This window comes from Cervus elaphus, chromosome 27 (genome assembly GCF_910594005.1).
Source record: "Cervus elaphus chromosome 27, mCerEla1.1, whole genome shotgun sequence".
In the NCBI taxonomy this organism is placed as follows: Eukaryota; Metazoa; Chordata; class Mammalia; order Artiodactyla; family Cervidae; genus Cervus; species Cervus elaphus.
The window spans coordinates 29,142,467-29,166,516 of record NC_057841.1 but is presented as its reverse complement, the minus strand read 5'-3'; the positions used below and the strand labels follow the sequence as shown (position 1 = coordinate 29,166,516).

Genomic DNA, 24,050 nt, shown 5'->3' with positions numbered 1-24,050 from the left:
GCCCACCAGGCTCCTCTGTCCATGGGATTCTCCAGGCAAGAATACTGGAGTGGGTTGCCATGCCTTCCTCCAGGGGATCTTCCCCACCCAGGAATCAAATCCAAATCTTGAAACCAAGTCAAATTTAAGAAACAAGGACAATAACCAGCATAGAAAAGGACAAAGTCAAATTTTCCTAAAAACTTTCAAAATAGAAGGTAACCAAACTGTTAAGAAAAAAAATGATTACTGATGGCACCTGTGACAAGGGTGAATTATTTACCAAAAGCAAGTATTTACTATGCATTAGACAGATGGAGAAAAAGGTGAGATGCCAAGCTCTCCAAACGGAAAATCTATTAGTTTATTTTAAATCATTCACAGCTAATTGAGTTACATTCCTTAGGTTAATGGTCCTCATGGGTTTAATCCCTAAAGATCAAAACCCATTAAGGAATGAAGCTGTATTTAAATAGAGGCACTGTTAACAGAAGAAAGGCCATGTGTCAAAGTGTTTCCAAGGCATAAGAAACCAGCATGGAATAATCCAGACTGACCACCAAACATCATAAAACTACAGTAACCCACACTCAGGTAATTCTACATGCCTGCTAATCATCATTATTGTAAAATAGAATGTTTTATTAGCAAGCCAAGAAATCCTTGTCTAAAATTTCTATTCCAGGGACTACCCTGGTGGTCCAGTAGTGAAGACTCCATGCTTCCACTTCAGGGAACTATGGGTTGGATCCCCAGTAGGGGAATTAAGAAGCCCAAATGCTGCAAAAAATAGTTAAAAAAAAAAAAGAGAGAGAGATTTCTATTCCTTCTTACAAGTGACTACATTTCAGAAAATAGGGAAATCTTTCCCACTGGTCTCAAGACGACTCAGAAGAACACTAAAAACCAGCACTGCTTCATTAAGATGATGCTACGTTCTCTAATTTAGTTCATTTGCAATTTGCTTCTGCATTGTGAGACATAAATTTCACTTATTTACCTAGTCTGTTTTCCAGGGGTTGGGGGGGAAACTATAACCTAAGGGGAAAAAACTTCAAATATCAACAGTTTACAATAGCTCGTAGGCATGTTACCCTAGGTTTATGAGGAAAGAGATTTATGAACGTGCTTCATTCTCCACTTGAGAAAACTAGAGAATGTGTTTGCTGTAAAGCTGTGTCTCCACACCCCTTTGCATACGCAGCTTTGCTCCTTCAAAGCACAGAAAAGATTCAAGTCAAGGAGCTCTGTAGTCTGCAGTGATCTGGCAAAGGCTTCCTAGGCTTTGAAGGACTTTCAAACACAACATCCCTCTGATCTCAACATCCTTGTTCCTGACTGCCACAATCTCCAGGTCCTTTAACAAACCAGAAGTCAACTGCACAGCTGATTCTGAGGGGGAGATGGTGTTGTTAGACATTCTCACATGCAATTATAAACACAGTGGTGGAGCTAAGAAGAGTGGGGTACAAATACAAATGGGAGAAACATTCATACAAAAGTAAAAGTGGAAACCATGGTGATGAATTACCACAGGAAAAATTATCTAGAAAGGAGATAAGAAGGTGGAGTTCAGACCGCAAATAGAAGATATAAAACTAAAAGACCTCAAGATGAATTAATCTGAGCTGAAACATGGTGAAGCCACCATTGGACAGAAGAAAGAGAAAATGGTCAACCATGACAAATGTCAATACAGAGGAGAAGATGGACAGACAATAAGGAAAAAAGAAAAAAGCTTAAAAAATGAAAAGCTAATACCTAGCACTTACTCTACTGGGCATCCTTAGAAGTTCTTTATATAAACTAATCGACAACTCTATAAGGTAGGTACGAACATTCCCATTTTACAGATAAGGAAAGTGGAATTAAGTGATTTGCTCAAGGCCACACAGTAATTTATTAGCAAGTGGTGGAGCTACGATTCACCCCCAGCAGTCAGCTTCAGCAACCCAACTCTTCATCACCATCCCAATCAGCCTTTTAAAATAATATTAGAGGGACTTCCCTGGTGGTCCAGTACTAAGATTCTGCTCTCCCAATGCAGGGGCACCTGTATTCAATCCCTGGTTAAGGAACTAGCTCCTACAGGCTACAACAAAGATCGAAGATCCCAAATGCCGCAACTAAGACCTGATGCAGCCAAATAAACAAATATTTTTTTTATAACAAATAAATAAAAGTGCTATTAGATCCCGGTCAACCTTCAAGAGAGCAGTTTCACCCAAATAATGGGGGAAAAAAGAAATTAGTAGAGAGTTGAGTGGACAAGTGAAAGCAGTCTGGTGTCGGAACAGGTAAGTGAGAGCCAGGTCAAGGGAAGTGTTCTTGGGCAGGAGGGGCCTCAGCATGACCTGAGGAGAGCAAGGAAAGAAGTCTCAAGTGAAGGCTCTAAGTGAGTAGGAGGAAAGAGGGAGAAGAACATCTCCACCAATGGGACGGCATAGCTGCGGAGGACACTCGGGGAGGAGCCATCCAACCTGAGGAGCACCGGCAGCAATGGACAGTAAGTTCTAACAGTCCCAGTAGGTAAATGGTGTCAAGAAACAGAAAGGCGAGGAGAGGACTTGGGGGCCACTGTGAAGATGATAAGTAACATTAATGGGGATTTCCCTGGTGGGCCAGTGGCTAAGACTACATTTCCAACGCAGAGGACCTGGGTTCGATCCCCGGTCAGGGAACTAATTCCTACATGCCACAACCAAGAGTTCACATGCAACAACTAAAATAATGTTTTTAAAGTACTTCCCTATGACCAGTTAACTAGGTCATTCTCAACATTAAAACAAGTAGTAGTAGTAACATTAATGAAGGTGAGAAAAGTGCCAGATGTAGACGGTTAGGAAGATTATGGTCTGGAGAGAAGGGGGACAGGGTGCAGCAGGAAGGCTCTGAATTGAGCATAACTCAGAAATCATCCCAGGATGTGGAATGTTGGAGGGCGTGGGTTTCTAAAGAGAAGGGAAATGAATTAACATGAATTGAGTACCTCCATTCATCAGGCAATGAGCTAAATGCCACGTGTTACATTTCATTTAATTCTTCTGGAGCAGGTTGAACGGAGACCACCCAAAAGATGTGTGCACATTCTAATTCCCAGAACCTGCAAATGTTATCTTATTTGAAAAAGGAGTCTTTGTAGATGTAATTAAGTTAAGGATCTCGAGATGAGGAGATCATCCTGGATTATCTGTGTTGGCCCTAAATCCAATGAAAGTGCACAGACAAGAGAAAAGCAGAGTGAGACTTCCATACACACACACGCACGCACAAAAAGTACAGTGAGGATGAAGGCAGATTAGAGTGACTGGTCACCAGCCTAGGAAGCCAAGGAATGCCAGCAGGGACCCAAAGCTAGAGACAAGGGAGGGTCTTTCAGAGCCTTCAGAGGCTTCACAGCACTGCCGAGTCCTTGATTTTGAACTTCTGGCCAATGCAACTGTGAAGGAATGCGTTCCTGCTTTAAGCCTCTCAGACTGCGGTAATTTGTATAGCAGCCCTAGGAAACAAATATACCATCTCAGGATACAGGCACAACTTTCCTCATTGTAAGACCAGAAAACTGACTTCCCTGGTGGTCAAGTGGTTAAGAATTCACCTTTCAATGCAGGGACATGGGTTCAATCCCTGGTCTGGGAAGATCCCACATGCCTCAGAGTAACTAAGCCCGGGCACCAGGACCACTGAGCCCGCATCCCGCGACTACTGAATTGCACCACAAGCGGCTCAGACAGTAAAGCGTCTGCCTGCAATGTGGGAGACCCGGGCTCGATCCCTGGGCTGGGAAGATACCTGGAGAAGGAAATGGCAACCCACTCCAGTACTCTTGCCTGGAAAATTCCATGGACGGAGGAACCTGGTGGGCTACAGTCCACGGGGTCGCAGAGAGTTGGAGAGGACTAAGCGACTTCACTTTCAGCACAATCAGAGAATTGGTGCGCTGCAATGAAAGATCTCACATGATGCAAAGATCCCACATATTGAACTAAGACCTGATGCAAGCAAATAAATATTGAGATCAAAAAACAAACTCAGAAGTTACACAGGTAGAATTTTAAAAACTCAAGATTCAAGGACTGCTCTAAATGACTCTGAGAGGCAGCAATCTGGGATAAGCAATGACTGGAAGTCCTACAGGAGAGAGAGACTAAGAAAAAGAAAACTCTTCAATGCAAAAAGTTATGAGGGAAGTGACAACAGAGGGGATTAACAGATTGCAGCCAATGAGAGGAGGATATCAGAAGTAGTACTTCAAAGTCACAGGAGAGAAAATGCTTTCCCATATAATCTACAGAACATGTAATGAAATAAACAACATGGAAAAAAGCAAACCACTTCATATCTTTGCTGTTGTTCAGTCGCTAAGTGGTGTTCAACTCTTGGGGAACCCATGGACTGCAGCCCACCACACTCCCCATTCTTCACTATCTCCCCATGTTTGCTCAAATTCATGTCTGTTGAGTCGAAGATGCTGTCTAACCATCTCATCCTCTACTACCCTCCTCTCCTTTTGCCTTCGATCTTTCCCAGCATCAAGGTTTCTTCTGGTGAGTCGACTCTTCACATCAAGTAGCCAAAGCATTGGAACTTAAGCATCAGTCCTTCCAATGAATATTCAGGGTTGATTTCCCTTAGGATTGATTGGTTTGATCTCCTTGTTGTCCAAGAGACTCTCAAGAGTCTTCTCCAGCACCACAATTTGAAAGCATCAATTCTCTGGCGCTCAGCCTTTAGAGCCCAGCTGCATATACACATCCCTTGATAGTAACCACAGACACTTGAATCACGTATTTTATGAACTTCTAAGAACTCACAATAACCTTTTAAACATCTATTTCACATGGCTGTAAGTTTTCTTCTTTCCACATCTAGCCCCTTGTTCAACAAGTTCCCAGAAATTACTCATCTGATTCTGTAAGAGCTAAATGTATCATCTCTAATAATAATGCCATAAACCCCAGGATGCGGCCATATGACATATGAAAAAGAGTTCATACTCTGCCTAGAACCAAAGCATTGCTTAAGTTAAAAACAAAACATAACAGACTTCTAGGCTGTGCCAGGCTACAAAACAAATGATTCCCTTTATGTCAAAACACTATTTAAATAGACTATTTTACCATGGTGATGATAATTCAAAGTCAAGTATGGGCTCAAGAAAATCTGCAGAGCAAGTGATTGCTAGCCTATAATATCCTCCTCCCCATCCTTCCAGTAAATCACAGACTGACTAATAAGTAGAATGAAAGAATTCTGTGCTCAGAATCCCATTTTATCAAGCAATTATGAATACACTGATCACATACAGCACAAATCTATTTCAGATCTTAGCCAACATCTCAAGCTTTGCTGATGTAGGCACCAAAAATTAACTAGAAATTCTTTCTGACAGGTGTTTTTTACCACTTTCACTCTGCAGTTTAACAGCTTTAAGTTATTTGAGGACGACTTTTCTAACAGTCTTATTAAAGATGTTCAAGGTGGAGACATGTGTTTATTCACAATAAATATGTGTTAAATAACCACCAACCGCCAAGCAGTTATCAGCGACTAAGGAGCCATGGGGGTCTCCTCTGCAAAAACCAGAATTCTAAGAAAGGGTAAACTGCCTGAAACATTGGAATCACTTCTACAACCACCAGATGACCAGCTCAGCCTGGTTTAAACTTAGCTGAAAATTTAAAAACTAGACTCTGAACACATGATCTAACACATGACAGCTTGCAGCACTGTCCTTTGTTAATTCATGGTTACTCACTTAAACATACGGCTTCTTTAAAGCGTGACAGGAGCCTAAAGAGTCAAGAGTTATAAACCACACTGGAGAAAAGTAGAATCAGGAGGAAATGAGGGAACCAGGAAAGGAAAAATGCAGGCAATTACATTTTTAATCTAATCAGTAAGGAAACTTTCCTAATGAAATTATAAAGGATGAAGTCATAAATAAACACACTCAGGAAACACTGGAAATCTGCTGAAAATAAATGACTTCAGAATGCACTTCAAGTGAATGAAATGAACCTCTACCCACTTGAGAATGCTATCCATGATAAGAGGACATAAAAGGGAGACCTATGTGAACTATATGCTTTATAATTATCCCCGATTTCCCTGTGTTTTCACAATTAAAATACCATTCATAATTTCAACTTACTTATTCATGAAAAGAGAATGACTCTAAAACAAGCAGGAGAGAGGGGACACAGCATAGAAAATGAATTTCAATGATTTCCAAAGCCAGAGTATACTTTCAAATCAAAAAACAAGACATCTTTTAATTCTCTACCACTGGTCCTCTTGAGTCAAATGAAAATGGAGTCAGAGTTCTCTTCCTCCAAGTCAAGCTGGACACTGCACTATGATTAGAAGTCATAATATCTGAGCCATTAACTTAATTACCAAGAAGGCAATACATAAAACATGATTTCAGTTAAGAATTATTAACACTAGCAAGCCTCAAATACTTAAAAAAAGAGATAATATTTCAATCAAGGTGTGATGGTACAATAACAAGCTTCACAGAGTTGCTTAACTATGAACATGTTATAAAGAGATTTTTAGAAGTCTTTTGTTTTGAAATTATTTCTGCTAGCTAACATGTAGGGCCATCAGTTCAGTTCAGTCACTCAGTTGTGTCCAACTCTTTGTGACCCCCATGGACTGCAGTAGGCCAGGCTTCCCCGTCCATCACCAACTCACGGAGTCTACTCAAACTCATGTCCATTGAGTTGGTGATGCCATCCAACCATCTCACCCTGTCATCCCCTTCTCCTACCACCTTCAATCTTTCCCAGCATCAGGGTCTTTTCCAATGAGTCCAAGGGATCCCCAAGAGTCTTCTCCAACACCACAGTTCAAAAGCATCAATTCTTCAGCACTCAGCTTTCTTTACAGTCCAACTCTCACATTCATACATGACTAGTGGAAAAACCATAGCCTTGACTAGACGGACATTTGTTGGCAAAGTACTGTCTCTGCTTTTTAATATGCTGTCTAGGTTGGTCATAGCTTTTCTTCCAAGGAGCAAGTGTCTTAATTTCATGGCTGCAGCCACCATCTGCAAGTGATTTTGGAGCCCCCAAAAATAAAGTCTGACACTGTTTCCACTGTTTCCCCATCTACTTGCCATGAAGTGATGGGACCAGATGCCATGATCTTAGTTTTCTGAATGCTGAGTTTTAAGCCAACTTTTTCACTCTCCTCTTTCACTTTCATCAAGAGGCTCTTTAGTTCTTCTTCACTTTCTGCCATAAGGGTGGTGTCATCTGCATATCTGAGGTTATTGATATTTCTCCCAGCAATCTTTATTCCAGCTTGTGCTTTATCCAGCCCAGTGTTTCTCATGATGTACTATTTATATTGATCCTATTAAGTGAATTACAATGTATCTAATAATGAAAAACATTAAATAACAAATTCAGGATCAATCCATAACTCAATCACATAGTGGGTTCATAAAGAAACACATGATCCTGGTTGCCTTAAGTTATCTGTACATCCTGCCATTGTTATTCTGGAGGAAAGAAATTCTTCACCATGAAAGCTCTTTCTCCAGTAAAACACAATGCTATAAACAAATTAATCTGGTTTTTAACAGGTAAGATTAGTTAGATGAAAGATCAAATCAGATAACCAATTTCAAATGTAAAACTATTTCACACTAAAGGATTTCCCAACTGTTTGGGGTGTGTGTCAGAAATAAAGTTCCCAGAGTGAAGGATTAATTAAAAAATCAATCAGGGACTTCCCTGGTGGTCCAGTGACCAACACTCCATATTCCCTATACAGAGGCAGGGGTGGGGGGTGGGCCAGGGTTTGATCCCTGATCCAGGAACTAGATTTCACACGCCATAACTAAGAGTGCACATGCCATAACTAAAGATTCTGCATGGTAGTTTTATTCCCAGCATGCAGGATTGTTTACTTGCCACATGTGAACTCTTAGTTATGGCATGTGGGACCTAGTTCCTGGACCAGGGATCAAACTCAGGTGGGAGGGAGGGAGGGACATGCGTATACCTATGGCTGATTCATGTTGATGTATGGCAGAAACCAACACAATATTGTGAAGTAATTATCCTCCAATTAAAAATAAAATTTTAATGCAAAAAAAAAGATACTGCACACAATTAAGACCTAATGCAGTCAAATAAATAAATAAATAATTTTTTAAAAAATCAATCAGGATCCTAATTAGATTCTCTAATGATAAGACCTGGGTTGCCTTAAATAAGGCTTGAGCACCTTCATGTTTGAAAACCACTGCTTGTAGTAATTCTCTAAACATCACTAACATTTGTAACAGGCAAAAAAATAGAAGTCTCCTTTCACAGTTTAACTTGTATAAATACATCCTCTTTTATACAGCTTTCTAATTTATGCACAATTCATTGAGACAATGAAGAATCTGTTTCATCCTTAAAGAACATACAACATAAAGACTGGGTTAAGAGCCAAAGACTTTTACTAACTTGACTATTTAATCATGAAAACCAAGATGCAAGCAAAAAGTCACATCTATTACCCCTCTGGAGAAAAAAAAATTAATTACAATTTCAAGATTTAAAAGCACTAAGTTATGTTTTCCTAAACATTTTGCCATGCTACACAGCCAAAAATAAAACATCTCATAATTTCAACTTACCTATTCATGAGAGGAAAATGACTCTAAAACAAGGAGAGAAGGGGACACAGCACGGAAAATGAATTTCAAAGATTTCCACAGCCAAAGCATACTTTCAAACCAACAAACAAGGATAAACGTCCTTTCTTGCCTACTTTAACGGAGGAGGGTTTTTGCTGTGGCTTAAACCAAACACCATCAAGTTCTGCTACAACCAAAAACAAGTATGCCCATGATACAACAAATCAAGTCAGCCCAATGTAGGATATACATGCTGGAGAAAAATAAAATTAGAATGCTACCTGAAATTCTCCAATGGGTCCAAGACATGAGGAAAAAATACCTAATAATAACTGAAGTAAAACTCTTGATTCCCCAGTGGCACGTTAATGGCCTTGTAGGTATTCTCAGAAAACCTACTTTTAACCTTCAACTGACCCAATCTTCAACTCTAATCACAATATTACCCATATATTATCCTCTCTGTTATTACCCTGACAAAAGGCAGAAACAGAAAGATCTTTTATAAACTCAATCACTCGGTCTTTCGGGAATTAAGGAAAAAATGATTCAGAAGAAAAAGAAGAGGGAGAAAGAGCTGGGGGCAGGCTGCTCTGATGAAACTGGTCAGGTGCAGCCCAAGCAGTGGCGATGACACTCAGTTTCGTCTCAGGTGGCGAGGAAAACGGACCAGAAGGAGAACACTGGAAATAGACAAGGTCTGCGGGGCTCTCCATTGGCCAGGAATGCCCAAACAGGACCTACGACATTCAAGTTCTAGAATAATCTCTCAGAAAAGGACACAGCAGGGGAAGGAGAGAAGAAGGAGATGAATTGAAAGAGAAGCACTGAAACAAACACATTGCCACATGTGAAACAGACAGCAGTGGAAAGCTGCTATGTAACACCGGGAGCTCAGCCTGGGGCTCTGTGACAACCAAGACGGGTGGGATGGGGTGGGAGGGAGGTTCAGGACGGAGGGGCCGTATGTACACGTATGGCTGATTCACACTGCTGTAGGGCAGAAACCAACACAACACTGTAAAGCAATTATCCGCCAGTTACAAAAGGAAATTTACTCATAAAACAGTAACATGTCAGACTTCAATGAATTCATTTTCCCTTTAAAACTACCTGATTCCTCACAAGGTCATAGAATTGAGGTTCACTTCTGCTGGAACAATACAGCTGAATTAACATATAGGCTCAAGAATGCTGGCCAGAAAATAAAGTAAAAATAAAATAATACAAATAAAAGAATGGCAACCTGATGGAGGTAAGCAATTTCTGAGATGGCTCCCTAGCCGATGACTGTGCACTGGCCCAAGATGACTCTTTTCTGACAAAGACAATATGGCGAAAGTGATGGGGTTGTAAACTACCCAGTGGAGAGGCTCTGGGGCAAGGAACTGAGTGAGGCCTCCAGCAGCTACCTGCAAAGAACTGAGGTCCTCAGTGCAACAATCCTCAGGGGGCAGAATCCTGCCCGAATGCACACAGCTGAACTTGGAAGTGGACTCTTCCCCAGTGGAGCCTCCAACCACAGCCTTGTCCTACACTCTGTAGCCAAGTAAGAGACCTTGAACCAGAGCCATCCAGCCAAATCATGTCCAGATTCCTGGCCACAGAAACTAGGAGATAACACGTGTTTGTTATTTTAAGCCCCTAAATTTGGAGGTAATTCCCTGGTGGCTCAGTGGTAAAGAATCCGCCTGCCAATTCAGGAGATGTGGGTTCAGTCCCTGGGTTGGGAAGATCTCCTGGGAGAAGGAAATGGAAACTCACTCCAGTATTCTTTCCTGGAGAATCCCATGGACAGATGAGCCTCCACAGAGTCACAGAAGAGTCAGACATGACTTACAGCGACCAGACAACAGACAACACACTGAAGGACCCTGGCATCTTCACTGTTTCTCATCTCCTGCCAGCCCCTCCATATTCTCCCGAGGGGTCTAATATCCAACACCAGGATGATACTGATAGGTGGGCTGGGGAGAGAAGGAACTAGAGCAGCCACACCAGGAGAAGTGATTAATTGGAAAGACTCAGTCACTCAACAGCTCTTCACTAAGCCTCTAGTATGTGCCAAGGCAGAAACCAAATCTCTGAAGCTGGTCAAGCAAACACGTTACTCTATACTAAGATCTGTTCACAAGAACAGAGCCCCTCGAAGCAGCTCAGACACCCACCTTATCAGATATGAATGTCCTCAACCTCCCTCTCCATATGCATCCAATTTTTATTATCAAAAGCATCTTTATCTACTCCCCACCTCTAAAATTAATCCCCTTATACACTTGACCCTACTCCCTCTACCTGGCCTCCCTCATTCCAGAACTGCTGTCTTAATCCATCCACACCAATAAAGCACTAGTATTCCTATAAAATGCAAACCTGATCATGTCACTCTCCTACTGAAAATCTAAACTCGATGGTTTGACATTGTTCTCAGGCTAAAGCCCAAGTTCTCAAATCGAGCTTACAGGCATCTGTATTTATGTCTCTGGCTTTGGCCCACGCTCCCCTCCAATTTTTATGCCTTAGCCTCTACTTTTTTGGTTATTTTTTTTAACTTTTCATTTCTCTCCCACCTCTTAACCTTCAACTATTCTATTCCTACCTGAAGCACTTTTCCCCAGTCTTTAATTACCTAACCTAAGCTTCTGGCCTTAGGTTCTCCCTGATGCCTAGACTAGTTTAGTGCCCTACTCATCCACCCAACCAGTGCCTCCACAGCAAACTCACACGATCACCTAGAATAGTTACTCTGTCAACTGTGTGAATTTCCCACTGGCCTTGAGCTCTATGAGGGGCTTTCCAGGTGGCACTAATGGTAAAGAACTGCCTGCCAATGCAGGAGACATAAGAGCCTCGGGTTAGATTTTTGGGTCGGGAAGATCCCCTGGAGAAAGGCACGGCAACCCACTCCAGTACTCCTGCCTGGAGAATCCCAAGGACAGAGGAGCTTGGCGGGCTACAGTCCATGGGGTCGCAAAGAGTCAGATACGACTGAAGCGACTTAGCATGCATGCTTCAGCTCTATGAAAATAGGGACCATGTGGATCCTGTTCAATGCAGAACCAGACAAACATGTATGGAAGAGTAAATTGATGCCTTCAAACTGTGGTGCTGGAGAAGTCTCTTGAGAGTCCCTTGGACAGCAAGGAGATCAAATCAGTCAATGCTAAAGGAAACCAACCCTGACTATTCACTCCAAGGACTGATGCTGAAGCAGAAGTTCCAATACTTCAGCCACCTGATGCAAAGAGCCAACTCACTGAAAAAAAGACTCTGAGGCTGGGAAAGATTGAAGGCAGGAGAAGGCAATGACAGAGAATGAGAGGATTGGATGGTATCACCAACTTACTGGCCATTACTTTGAGCAAACTCCAGGAGATACTGAAAGACAGGAAATTCTGGTGTGCTGCAGTCCATGGGGTAGCAAAGAGTCAGACACAACTGAGCGACTGAACAAGATCACGTCATAATTTGTTCCCTTCTTCAAATCTTCAAAGCATGTCCTCACTCCCTGAACATCCACATAAGCTCAGGTCTTCCCATCTTCTAAGATCCCTTTGATCCTACTTTCCTGGAAATCAGCCATTTTCATCTGACTTTATTAATACTATCCAACCTCAGGCAGTCTTACTGGTGCCCTCTAACACCACAGAAACAGGTCCCCTAGCAGCCACCACAGAGTTCCTACTTACCAAATCCATGATTCTCCTTCCAGACTTTACCCTACTGAACTATAGCCCACTGCAATGCCTGTCTTGCTGATCATCATTTTTACTTACTGACAGATTCATTTTTGCAAAGGCCTCCAACTCTCTTCACGTTCATGGTACCTCTCTCCCTTCATTTTCCTGTTTCTATTTCTTCACTCGCCCTAGGCTGATGGATGTCATCCGGGGCTACCTTGTCTTCAGCCTCCACAAGCTCTCCTTGGGTGGCCGCCTGAACTTCTCCAGGGTCGATCACACCGCCCCCTTTTGGGGCTGGGGAGTGAAAAAGGTAACAAAGCCTCATGGGAAATCCCCCTAACTACACTTGTTTAATCACTCAGTTGTGTCCGACTCTTTCAAGACCCCATGGACTGTAGCCTGCCAGGCTCCTCTATCCAGGTAAGTTTCCAGGAAAGACTACTAGAGTGGTTGACACTTCCTCCTCCAGATGACCTGTGTCTCCTGCTTCGCAGGCAGATTCTTTACTGCTGAGCCACCAGAGAAGCCCTCAAACTACACTTGGGCCTCCATCATACTCCCATTTAACACCTATCATTCCATACTCACGAGTAACTAACTTAGTGAGTCACTTGCGTGAGTTAGTTTTATTAACTCAGGTGTGTAGGGGGAAAACAGGTACATATCATTCACTTGTATGTTGATGACATCTCTCTCCTGTTAGACCTCTGCTGTGGGCTCTAAGCCCTTTTTTTCCATAGGTCCATCTGCTGACAAGTTCTTCCTCACTATCCTACAAGCATCCCAACTCAATTTCTCTAAAAGCAAAATGGCCCCCTCAAGGCAGTTGCTGTTCTATAGCCCCTTTCCCACTAGAATACAAGTGCTTGGCCAGAATACAAGCATTGTCTTAAAGCATCTCCCTTTCCTTCAGTTCTGCTGTCCACATTCTTCAAGTCTGCCTTGATCAGGTTCAAATCTTCTATTGCCTGAGCCACTGAAATAACTTCCCACCTGGTACCTCTGTACTGTATAACCTGTACTCCAGGCTAGAAGAACTGCTCTAAAACAAAAGGATTCCAGCATTCCTAGTTTCAGAATGTCTGATGTCTCCTGCTACTGACAGGACCAAAACATTAGCCTGGGAAGCCTGACTGTTAAGAGAGGTCCACAAAAAAGAAATGCCCAACACGTGGCCCAACCAAAAGAACCCTCAAAAGGGGTCACGGTGACCACAGAACTTGGCGAGGAAAATAACTAAGAGGAACTTTGAAATACAAAGCAAAGTTTAACAGCTCAAAAAGAAAAAAGAAAAAAAAACACCATCAGGCTCACCCCTAGAAGGGTGAAAGGCTGTGATGAGAAAGCTACAGGGCAACAAACAAGCTACTCTCTGAGCAAAGTGACAGGAACCAGTCAGAAATGTCAAGGAGGCTATGAGCAAGGCCCTACTAAGCCACACCCTCCCACAACACCCCCTCCATGCCCGGCCCACCCATCAGCAACGCCACCTGTCCCAGCCAGGCATCCACCCACTTGAGACCCAAAAAGTGAGGCACACAGCCCGGTAATTCCTAGAAGGGCCCAGAGGAATTCACACCAAAGTGATCCAACCATATTCTTCCTCTGCTCAGAGAATGAAAGAGCCTATCAGCAAGTCAAGCAAAGGTCAGGATGGCTGATGAGTCAAATGGGCAGCGAAATCCCCACTCCCAGGGCAGCTGCACGATCTTCCCCACGATACTGCTCCACTGAGTCAAGGCACATCAACTTCTTTGTTTATCACAGACCACTTTCATAGAGCTGTGTGAACCAAGGCCAGTCACTCTCGGCCAGGAAGTTTAGGGACCTAAGAGCCAGAACACCAGGCTGGGCAGGGGAGACCCACGCATCTTCCCAGTCTGGCCCATCCACCACCCCACAACCCTAAGTGGTACCAGACGTAAATACTCCTACTTTCTGGAACCTACCTTTGTTCCTGCTGTTCCCTCCGACTAGAATCTCTCTGCTCAGTCCAGATACATCCCATCCGTTACCTCCTCGGGAAATCCTTCACCAGCCCGCACGCTCCACTGTGTGCTTTCCGAGGACTGGCTGCAGCCCTTGCATGGTGCTCACCCCATCACGAGAGGGAAGGAGGCCTGTCTTAGTCACCTGTCTTCCTCAGACAAAGTCTAGCCCATCCAAGGTGCTCTATTCGTGTTAGGTGAATGAATGTAAGTCATTTCACCTACTCCTCTGATATGACGGCAAAAAAATGACAATACTATGTTATATTGGAAACAGTTCCATGCTAAACGGAATTCCAGTTTCAATTCAGCCAAGGCAAGACCTTAGAGGGAAACTGTGCTCATCATTTCACAATCACAAAGGAAGAAGGCGCTTTCCAGGCGGCTCAGTGGTCAAGAATCCGCTGTCAACACAGCAGATGTGGGTTAGATCCCTGGAACAGGAAGATCCCCTGGAGAAGGAAATGGCAACCCACTCCAGTATTTTTGCCTGGGAAATCCTATGGACAGAACTATGTAGCCTGGTGGGCTCCAGTCCATGGAGTCACAAAGGGTCGGACAGGACTGAGCAAATGAGCACACATGTACTACTATCTGGTACTAGAGAGGGAGGGAGGAACACGGGGGATGGAGACTAACAAGTCACTAAACTGACAGGACTGTCTGGGGGAAGACACACAACAAAAATAGGTCTCTGGGCAGACAAGTTAGGAAAATACAACTGATGGCTACTAAATAGGGTGATGTGGATAGGGCTCATACAGATTTTTTTTTTTTTTAACAAAGGAGATTTGAAACATTTGAGACCAATTAGAAAATGCTCTCTTATACAACATGTATTTTAGCGGTAAGAAAACTCTGCTCCAAGATGTTAATCCAGGCTAAAATATGAATTATTTCCAAAAGAGTCTATGGACATCTAATGTAAACGAACTATAAGAAACTACTTAGTTTAGGGTGTATCTCATTAATAAGGTATCTGTGATGCAGAAGCAGGAAATCAAACTTATGGTTATCAAGAGCGAAGGGGGAGGGATACACTGGGAGATCGGGATTGACACACAGACACGACTATATGTTGGATTGGCCAAAAACTGCCTTCAGGTTTTCCCGAACGAACTTTTTGGCCAACCCAGTATCAAATAGGTAACTAATAAGGACCTACTGTGAAGCACAGCAAACTCAACTCAATACTCTGTAATGATCTGTATGGGAAAAGAATCTAAGAAAGAGTGGATATATGTATACGTGTAACTGACGCACTTTGCTGGACAGCAGAAACACAACATTGTAAATCAACTATACTCTAATAAAAATTAATTAAAAACAAAGAAATCTGTGATGAAATGGGAGGCATGCGTAAGGCATTTCAGCAGCATACCAAAGGACCATGGTTATCTTGAAAATCAAACCGTGTAATAGATCACTGCACTGTGAGCTGAACTAGCCACATTTTTCTCATGGAACATCATTTTTACTTAAAGGTACAACTGAAGAGTTTCCCTGATGGCTCAGTGGTAAAGAATCCACTTCTCAATGCAGGAGACATGGGCTTGATCCCTCATTCAGTAAGATCCCACATGTCTTGGAGCAACTAAGCCCATGGGTCACAACCATTGAACCTGTGTTCTAGAGCCCAGGAACCGCAATTACCGAAACCCACACACCCTAGAAGCCGTGTTCCAAAACAAGAGAAGCCACCGCAAACAGAAGCTCATGCATCACAGTGAAAAGCAGCCTCCAATCACCTCAAAAATAGAGAAAAGCCAGAAGAGCAATGAAGATCCAACACATCCAAAAATAAATCTTTTTTAAAAATTTAACGTGACATTACTTAAAAAAAAAAAAGGTACAACTGCAAAACTATGGTTATTTAGATTTCTGTATTTGACCTACACTTTCCCAAAAAGCAAGCAAAATGAGCTTGACATTCTGTCAGAAAAACTGACAGTATGTGTTACCAATGACAAAACCCGAGCTTTCAAACAAAAATTTGAATTTTGGAAAACTGCTTCTCAATTAATTAAAAGATAAGCAGGCTTTTTTTTTTTTTGCTGCTAAGTAATTAATACTGGTTTGGGAAACAGATTCAGTTTAACAAATCCTTAACACTAAGTTTTGGTTTTCATTCTTCTTACTGGTTTCAATCAATTTTTCTAAGTATAAATTAGAAGACCCACAAGAATAATTTTACTCATGGCAATCTAGTTGCCTAGTAGAAGACAACTGCCAAAATTTTTATGACATATCAGTGGCTGTTCTATGGTAAACATTAAGTATGCAAATAAGGAAAATGTCTAAGTATTTCACACCAACAGAACTTTAAGAATATATACACAGTACAGTAATACAATAACAAGAACAGGCTGATTATAAAGTGAAAAATGGAATTCTGAGTTCCTTTGGTTAGCTTTCTGAGTAACGTAATTGTAATGTTACTCAAAATACCAAGAAAGTAACCAAACTGTTAGCTCAGTGCAAAAAAAGCCTTTTTCTCCAAAATCTCTCAAAGTTGAAGTACCAGATAAACTAACATCCCCCAATGATGTCCAATCTTTAAAGAGCTACAAGTAAAAAACTGCTGTAGAATATGAGTAGTTAACTGATAAGATTTCCAAAATGGCAGAGGGTCTTAAGAAAAAGCCTGCTGAGTATTTTGGCTAACAACTCTGGAATCCACTGAGCTACCACTGTCATTTCTGCTACAGGCTTCAGGAGGTGTCTGATTTAGCCTAAAGAAAAAAAAAAATGCATTAGAAGAAAATACTGTGTTAAAATATTCACATTTTTTTCCCCAAAGTTTTAACCTCAAACTTCTGCTTTGGGTTATCAAGGTTTCAACAATTTATGCCTTCTCAAGTGTCATTCTGAGCCTATACATCTTACTTGAACCTGAAAATTTAATCAAGAAATGTCACAGAGATTTTTAGGAAATTCAACAGTCCTGATGAGGTCTGGTGATGATCTGTTTCTGTTTCTTCCTTTCCCCCTGCAATTCATTACAATAATCTATTACCGTGTGAGACAATGTCCTGGTAATAATTCCACCTTAAAATTCTGCAGGTGTTTTCACTCTGTAAGAGTGAACATTTTTAGCTCACTCAGGGGAGAAATGGTACTGCCTCAAAATATTACTAGTGTCTAAAAAGAAATGATAGGCGATGCACAATGTTACTAATTTAACATTAAATACATACTAACCAGGAAAAACTCAGAGAAGTTCTGTAACAACAACGTGTTCTGTAAAAACAACTTCCTAACATCCCTATGAAGTTCCAGTTTTTCCATCATGAGAATGCCACACTGGTACCTTTTCAATCAAAGGTGCTGAGAAACTAGGATATTTAATAAAGAGGCTAATTCAAGCAGATTATACGAAAGTGTGTTTTCGACCAGAAACAAACAAAAACAAAAAACTAAATAGTTAACATTTTAAGCTATTTTGCATAATTGTTCTTTTATTACTGTATTTCAGAATTCATCCTGACAGGTAGCAGAAGTTACCTACGCTTGAAAAACAACCCAAGCAGACGAAATAAAGGAGCATTGTTGTTGTTGTTGTTGTTGTTTAGGACCATTGTTTTTAAAAGACAACTCATCGCCTAAAAATTCCTGAAGTGAGGCACAAATGTTAATTGACCCCATTCTAAAAAAGTGACCTGGAACACTACACTAGTACATTCTTGAACTCAATCACATTCCTTACTGTGGGTTTCTTCATATTTTTTACAACCAGTTAACACAGCTGAGGGTATTTGAATAAAATTACAATTAAGCACTAAGTTTAAGCTTAAAAACTTAATATTAAATGGATAAAAGTTTCAGGAATACTCATGAAAGTGTCCAGGGGTACCTCAGGTCCATCATACCTCATTTTGTTCTGTCCAGTTAACGCAGTCTTTTAAGTTAAACGTTCATTAACAAAACTCACGTGCCAAAACCATGCCCCGAAGCGGGTTATGTGACGCGTCTCATTTGAAATAAAATGCTTTCTGCCGGGCCCCGGTACATACCATGCAGCTTCCCAATCCCCTAAGTAACATGCTACACTTCCTTCACGCTACGGTGGGAAGGGAGGGTGTGCCTCGGTGCTTACCGATGCCCGGAGCCACATAGATGAAGTAGAGGCAAGACGAGGACAGGGAGAAGAAGAAGATGAAGGCGAGGAGCGAGCGATTGGAGACCCGCATCATCCGCTTAAGCACAGACATCTTCCTCTTCCCGGCCGGCAGCTCGGGCTGCGCTCTCAGGCCGGACTTGGGGGCACCGTCCAGGCCCTAAACTTCCATGAATGTGCTAAAAAAAAAAAACACCACCACCCCGAGACTGCAGCGGGGCCGCGCGGGGAGGCTCTGGGGAAGCGGGAAGGAGGAGAGAGGAAGGAGCGGACGGAATGAATGAGAGGCCGGGAGGATGCGGGGCGGGGAGAGCGGACGCGGGGCCCGGGTCCGAGGACCAAAGGACTCGAGGAGGCCGTGGAAGGGCGAGGAGCGGCGTTCGACGCGCCCGGTGGCGGCGGGAGGAGGGGCTGCAGGTGGGGAGAGGCGCCGGCTGCGCGCCGCGGCGCCCCTGCGGAGAGGGCGGCCGACTGCAGCACGCGCGGCTCCGGCTGCCCACGCCCGCCGGGGTCCAGGTCGCGAAACCCCCGCGCTCGGGGTCCGGGCCGCCAGCGCCAGGCAGGCCTGCGCCGCCTCCTCCTCCTCCTCGGGGCCGCGGCGTCTCGTGCCTGCGCGGGGCTAGCGTGGGCGCCGGGGCCGCAGCCGGCGCGCGCGAGGCGCGGGGGCCCGCAGGGGCCCTGGGGGCCGAGGAGTTGGGCGCTCGCCGGCGCACAGCCTCCTCCTCATGCCGCGCGGGGCCCCGGCGTCCCCCGGCGGCCGCGGGAGCCGAACGCAGGCGAGGGCGGCGTCCCGGCCAGCGGCGAGCGCGCTCCGGCTCCGGCTCCTGCCTCCGCCCGCTGTCCGCCCGGCCGCAAGGGCGGCAACCGCAGCAGCATTACCGCCGCCGGCCCGGGGTGAAGCGCCCCCGCCGGCGCCGCCCCCGCACGGCCCGCGGACACCAGGCGGAGAGCCGCGGGGCGCCTAGCGCTGCGGGCAGGGCCGAGGAGCCCAAAGAGGGGGCGGCCCGGAGCCGTCGGAGCCGCGTCCGGGTCGCTGAAGAGGCGAACTCCAGAGGGCGGGGGGAGCCGCGGAAGAACACGGGCCGGCGACGCGGCCGGAGACCCCCGAGGGCTCCGCGCGCTCGCTCGGAACTGCAGGCGGCGCTGCGCCGGCCGCGAGGAAACCTGGCGGCCCCCGCCCACCGTTCCCCTCCCCTCGCCCGAAACACCGCGCCTCCTGATTGGCCCGCGCCGCCACCCCCGCTCCCCGCGCGAGGACCCGCGCCCCGACCGCGTCCTGCGTCACCGCGGCCCCCGCCCGCGCGGGGACCCGGGCGCTCGCTGCGCTCCGGGGGGCTGAGGGACCGCTCTTGAGCTTCGGATACGTTCCACCCTGGGGATCGATAATGAACGATGCTGTGCTTGTATCTCAACGAGGAGGCTTCAGTGATGTGCGTTCCTCCCGAAATATACTCTCCGGAAACAAGGTGTTTTCTGATCCTGGATTAATGAAACCTCCCATCCCGCACTAACTATAGAAATATTTCCATCGGGATGTGATAACAATCTACGTATATCTCATAATAGAACTTGCCTTCAGCTCTGAAGGTGAGCCCTGGGTAACCCGGCTTTAGCTGTATCCGTACAGGCGGCACAGAAAAGACTTCAGTGCAACCAATGGGCCCTTAAATGCTGCAGCACCAGCCGGTTTCAATGGGCAAATTGCTTTACTGCACCTCCAAGGTCGTGGTCTACCCTTTGTTCAAAAGCTACTTTTTTCCTCCTAGCTCGTCCTTAGCTATATCACATTTTTCCAAAGTGTGTTTGTGGGTGTTTCTTTTGCAACTAGTCACGTAGGAGGTGGCTGGATGCCCCCCCGCTGCCATTGCTTGCTCAGTATTTCTAGATGCAGTGGTATTGAATTACCACTTGATTGCCGGCAGATTTAGTACCTTCTTAGCAAGAGACCCATGCCTTCCATCGACTCTGATATAGCACTATGCTCTGTGGAGCCCGAAACACCTGAGTTTATAATTCTGCCAAGGCCTTTTATTAACTGTGAAACTTATGCCAAGCCACTACCCTCTCCAAGCCTCTCTTCTCAGTCTTCAAATGGTGGGTGTGATACCTTGCAGGATATGGGATTAAACCTGATAACTGTGCAAAAAGCTAAACATGAGTTCTGGCACCTAAGGGGTTTCCTTACATCTCTTTAGAGGGTCGACTGGGTAGAATCAGCAAATTCATCTTCATTTTGCTTTTTGGAGTAGTTACAAGTTACTCGACCTCTTTGGCTAATTTGATATTTAATGTAAAAGTAAATGACAGTTTTGTGACAGTTTTGTAACATTTTGTAACATCTGAAATACAAAATTGAGCAATATATAAAATAAGAGATAAAAAATCTCTTGTAAAAAAAAATAACCTATACAAGTGAAGAAATCCATGAATGGTGAGAAAGCAAAATTGTCTTGTTTCCTTCTCTCACCCTGCTGACTTTTATCTGTCTTTATTTTCACCAGATCAACTATTGTTTACAGTGCTTAATACCACTAATACCATTGCTGGCTTGGTAATGGATAACTCTCAGGGAAGACTGGGTTTTTGAAAGGAAAGTTTACCATAAAACTGAATGAGAAGATTAACATCTTAGAAATTAATGATTAATCTTATTTTAAGAACTCTGAAGTCTCTGTATAGATGGGCTTGGCTGGCATAGACGACTGTCATTGCTCTCTCTCCCAGGTTCACCACAGTACTTGTTAGAACTGATTAGTTCTTCCCCGGATTTGAGCAAGTACTAAAAAACCAGTTTAGTCGGTGTGCTCTTTAGCACCATTGGTCACCAGCCACACAGAGAGGTAACCATGCCTCTTGCCAAGCAGCCTGGGGTTGAATCTCAGGCATTCTGGTCAAATGACCTCAAAGGTTAATTAAAACTCCCTGTGCTTCCACTTTCTCATCAGCTAAAGAAAATAACCATAGTACCTGTTAGGATCATCGTGAGGATTAAATTGAGTGAGTCAGTGCTTTAAAAAGCTTGGGAGAACCTGGTACCTAGTAAGCACTATTTGAATATTTGTTTTAAAAATTGTTTTAAAATCTTTCCTTTAGATCACTCTCTGCCAACAGTAACAAGTTGTGCTGGTCTATTCCTGTTTAAAAACACCTACTGAGTCAGCCTTGAAGTCTCAGTCTAATAGTCTGAAGTATGCCTCAAGGTCTCAGCTTATATATAAAGCAAAACGCAATGAAATACTCGGAACCAAATATTTTCAGCCCAGATTATCACCTGATCCTTTCTCAGGAGCCCGGTAAGGCCCACAGCAGAAGGGTGACCTACTCAGGTTCATTTTATGATACCAAAAAGACCTTAAACTTAAGGTGGTAAGACATAGTAGCAAGACCCAGTACATTTCATGTTAGCTGTTTTGAGCTGAAGTGAAGTGCAAGTCACTCAGTCATGTCTGACTCTTTGCAACCCCATGGACTATACAGTCCTTGAAATTCTCCAGGCCAGAATTCTGGAGTGGGTAGCTGTTCCCTTCTCCAGTAGATCTTCCCAACCCAGGGATCAAACCCAGGTCTCCTGCATTGCAGGCGGCTTCTTTACCAGCTGAGCCACCAGGGAAGCCCAAGAATATTGGAGTGCGTAGCCTGTCCCTTCTCCAGCAGATCTTCCTGACCCAGAAATTGAACTGGGGTCTCCTGCATTGCAGGCAGATTCTTTACCAGCTGAGCCATGGAGCTGAGGAGAACCAACTTAATTAAGTTACAACTAATGGTTTTCTATTTATATTAATCAAAACTATATTATTGAGATTGTAATTACCATGAAAAAAGGAAAAATGTACTTGTTTAATGAGATGGATGACATTTCACTTGGTTTGTGCTAGGATTAATAATACCCATTGAGTGTTTTGGCCTTGCTCATAACCTTGGTTAAATAAAAATCAGTAAGTTTTTTTCCTTGTGAATTGGGGGGAAAAAGAGAATGAAAGAGCACATAGAATCTCACTTCTATGATTGCTTACGGTTTAGACCTCCATATTACAATCACTGATTAAATATAGTAATTTTATATGTTTAAGTACATGGTCTCAGCATCTGAGATTCAGTTCAAGAAAATTGTTAGGTTGATAAATTGTGCTTAGATAGTTGAATTTTTTTACTTACATAATTGGAATGTAGATTGTATGAGTTAGATATTGGCTTGATTTATAAAATGGAGTACATGGTCCAAAATATTATTACAGAAACTTCCCTTAAATAAAGTCCATCTTCCCACTGATTTCCATTATAAATATAGTCAGAGTTCTGCTGAGAAAAAAAAAAAAATTAGTCCCTACCTTTAAGTTATCTTACATCTGAGATCAAACATAATCCCCTTAAAGCCAAAATTTTAAAGTTGTATATATAATTATATTACTATATTATACTTAAATTTGAAAAAGAAAACCACCATGGTGGCAACAATCCCTAATTCAGCAGTTGACCCAAATTTCATACTCATCTTACATTGCCTTAATCTTTTCATCCTGAATCCAAGATCATTCTTCCACATCATAAAAATGCCCTGTAGCATTTTCAAGTATCAAATCACTTTCCTATCATTTTCATAACATCCCTTTGGGGTACTGTTAGTATGTCATTTGGGCGTGCAAAAACTAAAGCTCAGTGAGGTACAATGTCTGGCCTTGGGTCACATGGTGATCAGTAGTAACCGAACTGAGGAGAGAGCCAGAATGTTAACAGCTTCATTCAGTGCCCTTTCCACAAACTACACTAGCTTTTATTTTCACACATATTTCTTTGCCTATCTGGGCAAATGTTTGATTTGGTGTATATTTTCAATTCTTCTAGAAATGAATATATGCAATCCATTTTTTTCAAACTTTCTCTACCAATTTTGTCTCAGACATCTGTTTCAGGAACTATATTCATTGGATTTTCGGAGAAGGCAATGGCAACCCACTCCAGTACTCTTGCCTGGAGAATCCCAGGGACGGGGGAGTCTGTGGGCTGCCATCTATGGGGTCCCACAGAGTCAGACACAACTGAAGCGACGCAGCAGCAGCATTCGTTGGATTGGAACCCACTGTAGTATTCTTGCCAAGAGAATCCATGGACAGAGCAGTCTGGGGGGCTACTGTCCATGGGGTCTCAAAGAGTCAGACACAGCTGAGCGTCTGAGCACAACAGAATGGTGCATAAAGTTAGGGCCCAATTGTTTAGTTCTTGCCTATCATCAGTTATTAAGTCAGAATGGGAAAATGAATTGATCATGTTTGCTCCATCCATTCTTCTTCTTAGTTTAATGCTAGGTTTAGTCCACAGATGGCTTGTTTTGCCTCAAAGGGAATCTGAGCAGCCACTTATTTGCCCCTGAAAAAGAAGCCTACCAATGGCGATGGAATTAGAATCTGTTTGGAAAACTTGGAGGATAGAGACAGACTACAGACAACAAAAAGCAAAGATAGGAGATTGAAAAAGTAGGCAAGTCACATACCAGGTAGTGCCCTGTGCCTTACGTGGAGAGGGCACTATTCTGGCTTCTTCCAGGGTAAACACAGAGGCTGTCTCCGGACCTGCTTGAGGCTTCCTCTGAAAGCTGAGGAAAATCAGAGTCCTAGCATATGTGTAACCCAGATACACAGGCA

The 24,050-nt window shown here is 43.5% G+C and overlaps 1 protein-coding gene across 1 annotated transcript in view; it reads right to left on the bottom strand.

Annotated features, from left to right (window-relative positions):
- The window catches only part of B4GALT6 (beta-1,4-galactosyltransferase 6), a 70,023-nt gene extending 51,210 nt beyond the window's left edge, over positions 1-18,813 (bottom strand). Inside the window, exon 1 of the mRNA XM_043889469.1 lies at positions 18,391-18,813. Coding sequence (XP_043745404.1) covers positions 18,391-18,505 — 115 coding nt within the window. The 5' untranslated portion in view covers positions 18,506-18,813. The remainder of the gene's footprint in view (positions 1-18,390) is intronic.
- Positions 18,814-24,050: the final 5,237 nt, after the last annotated feature.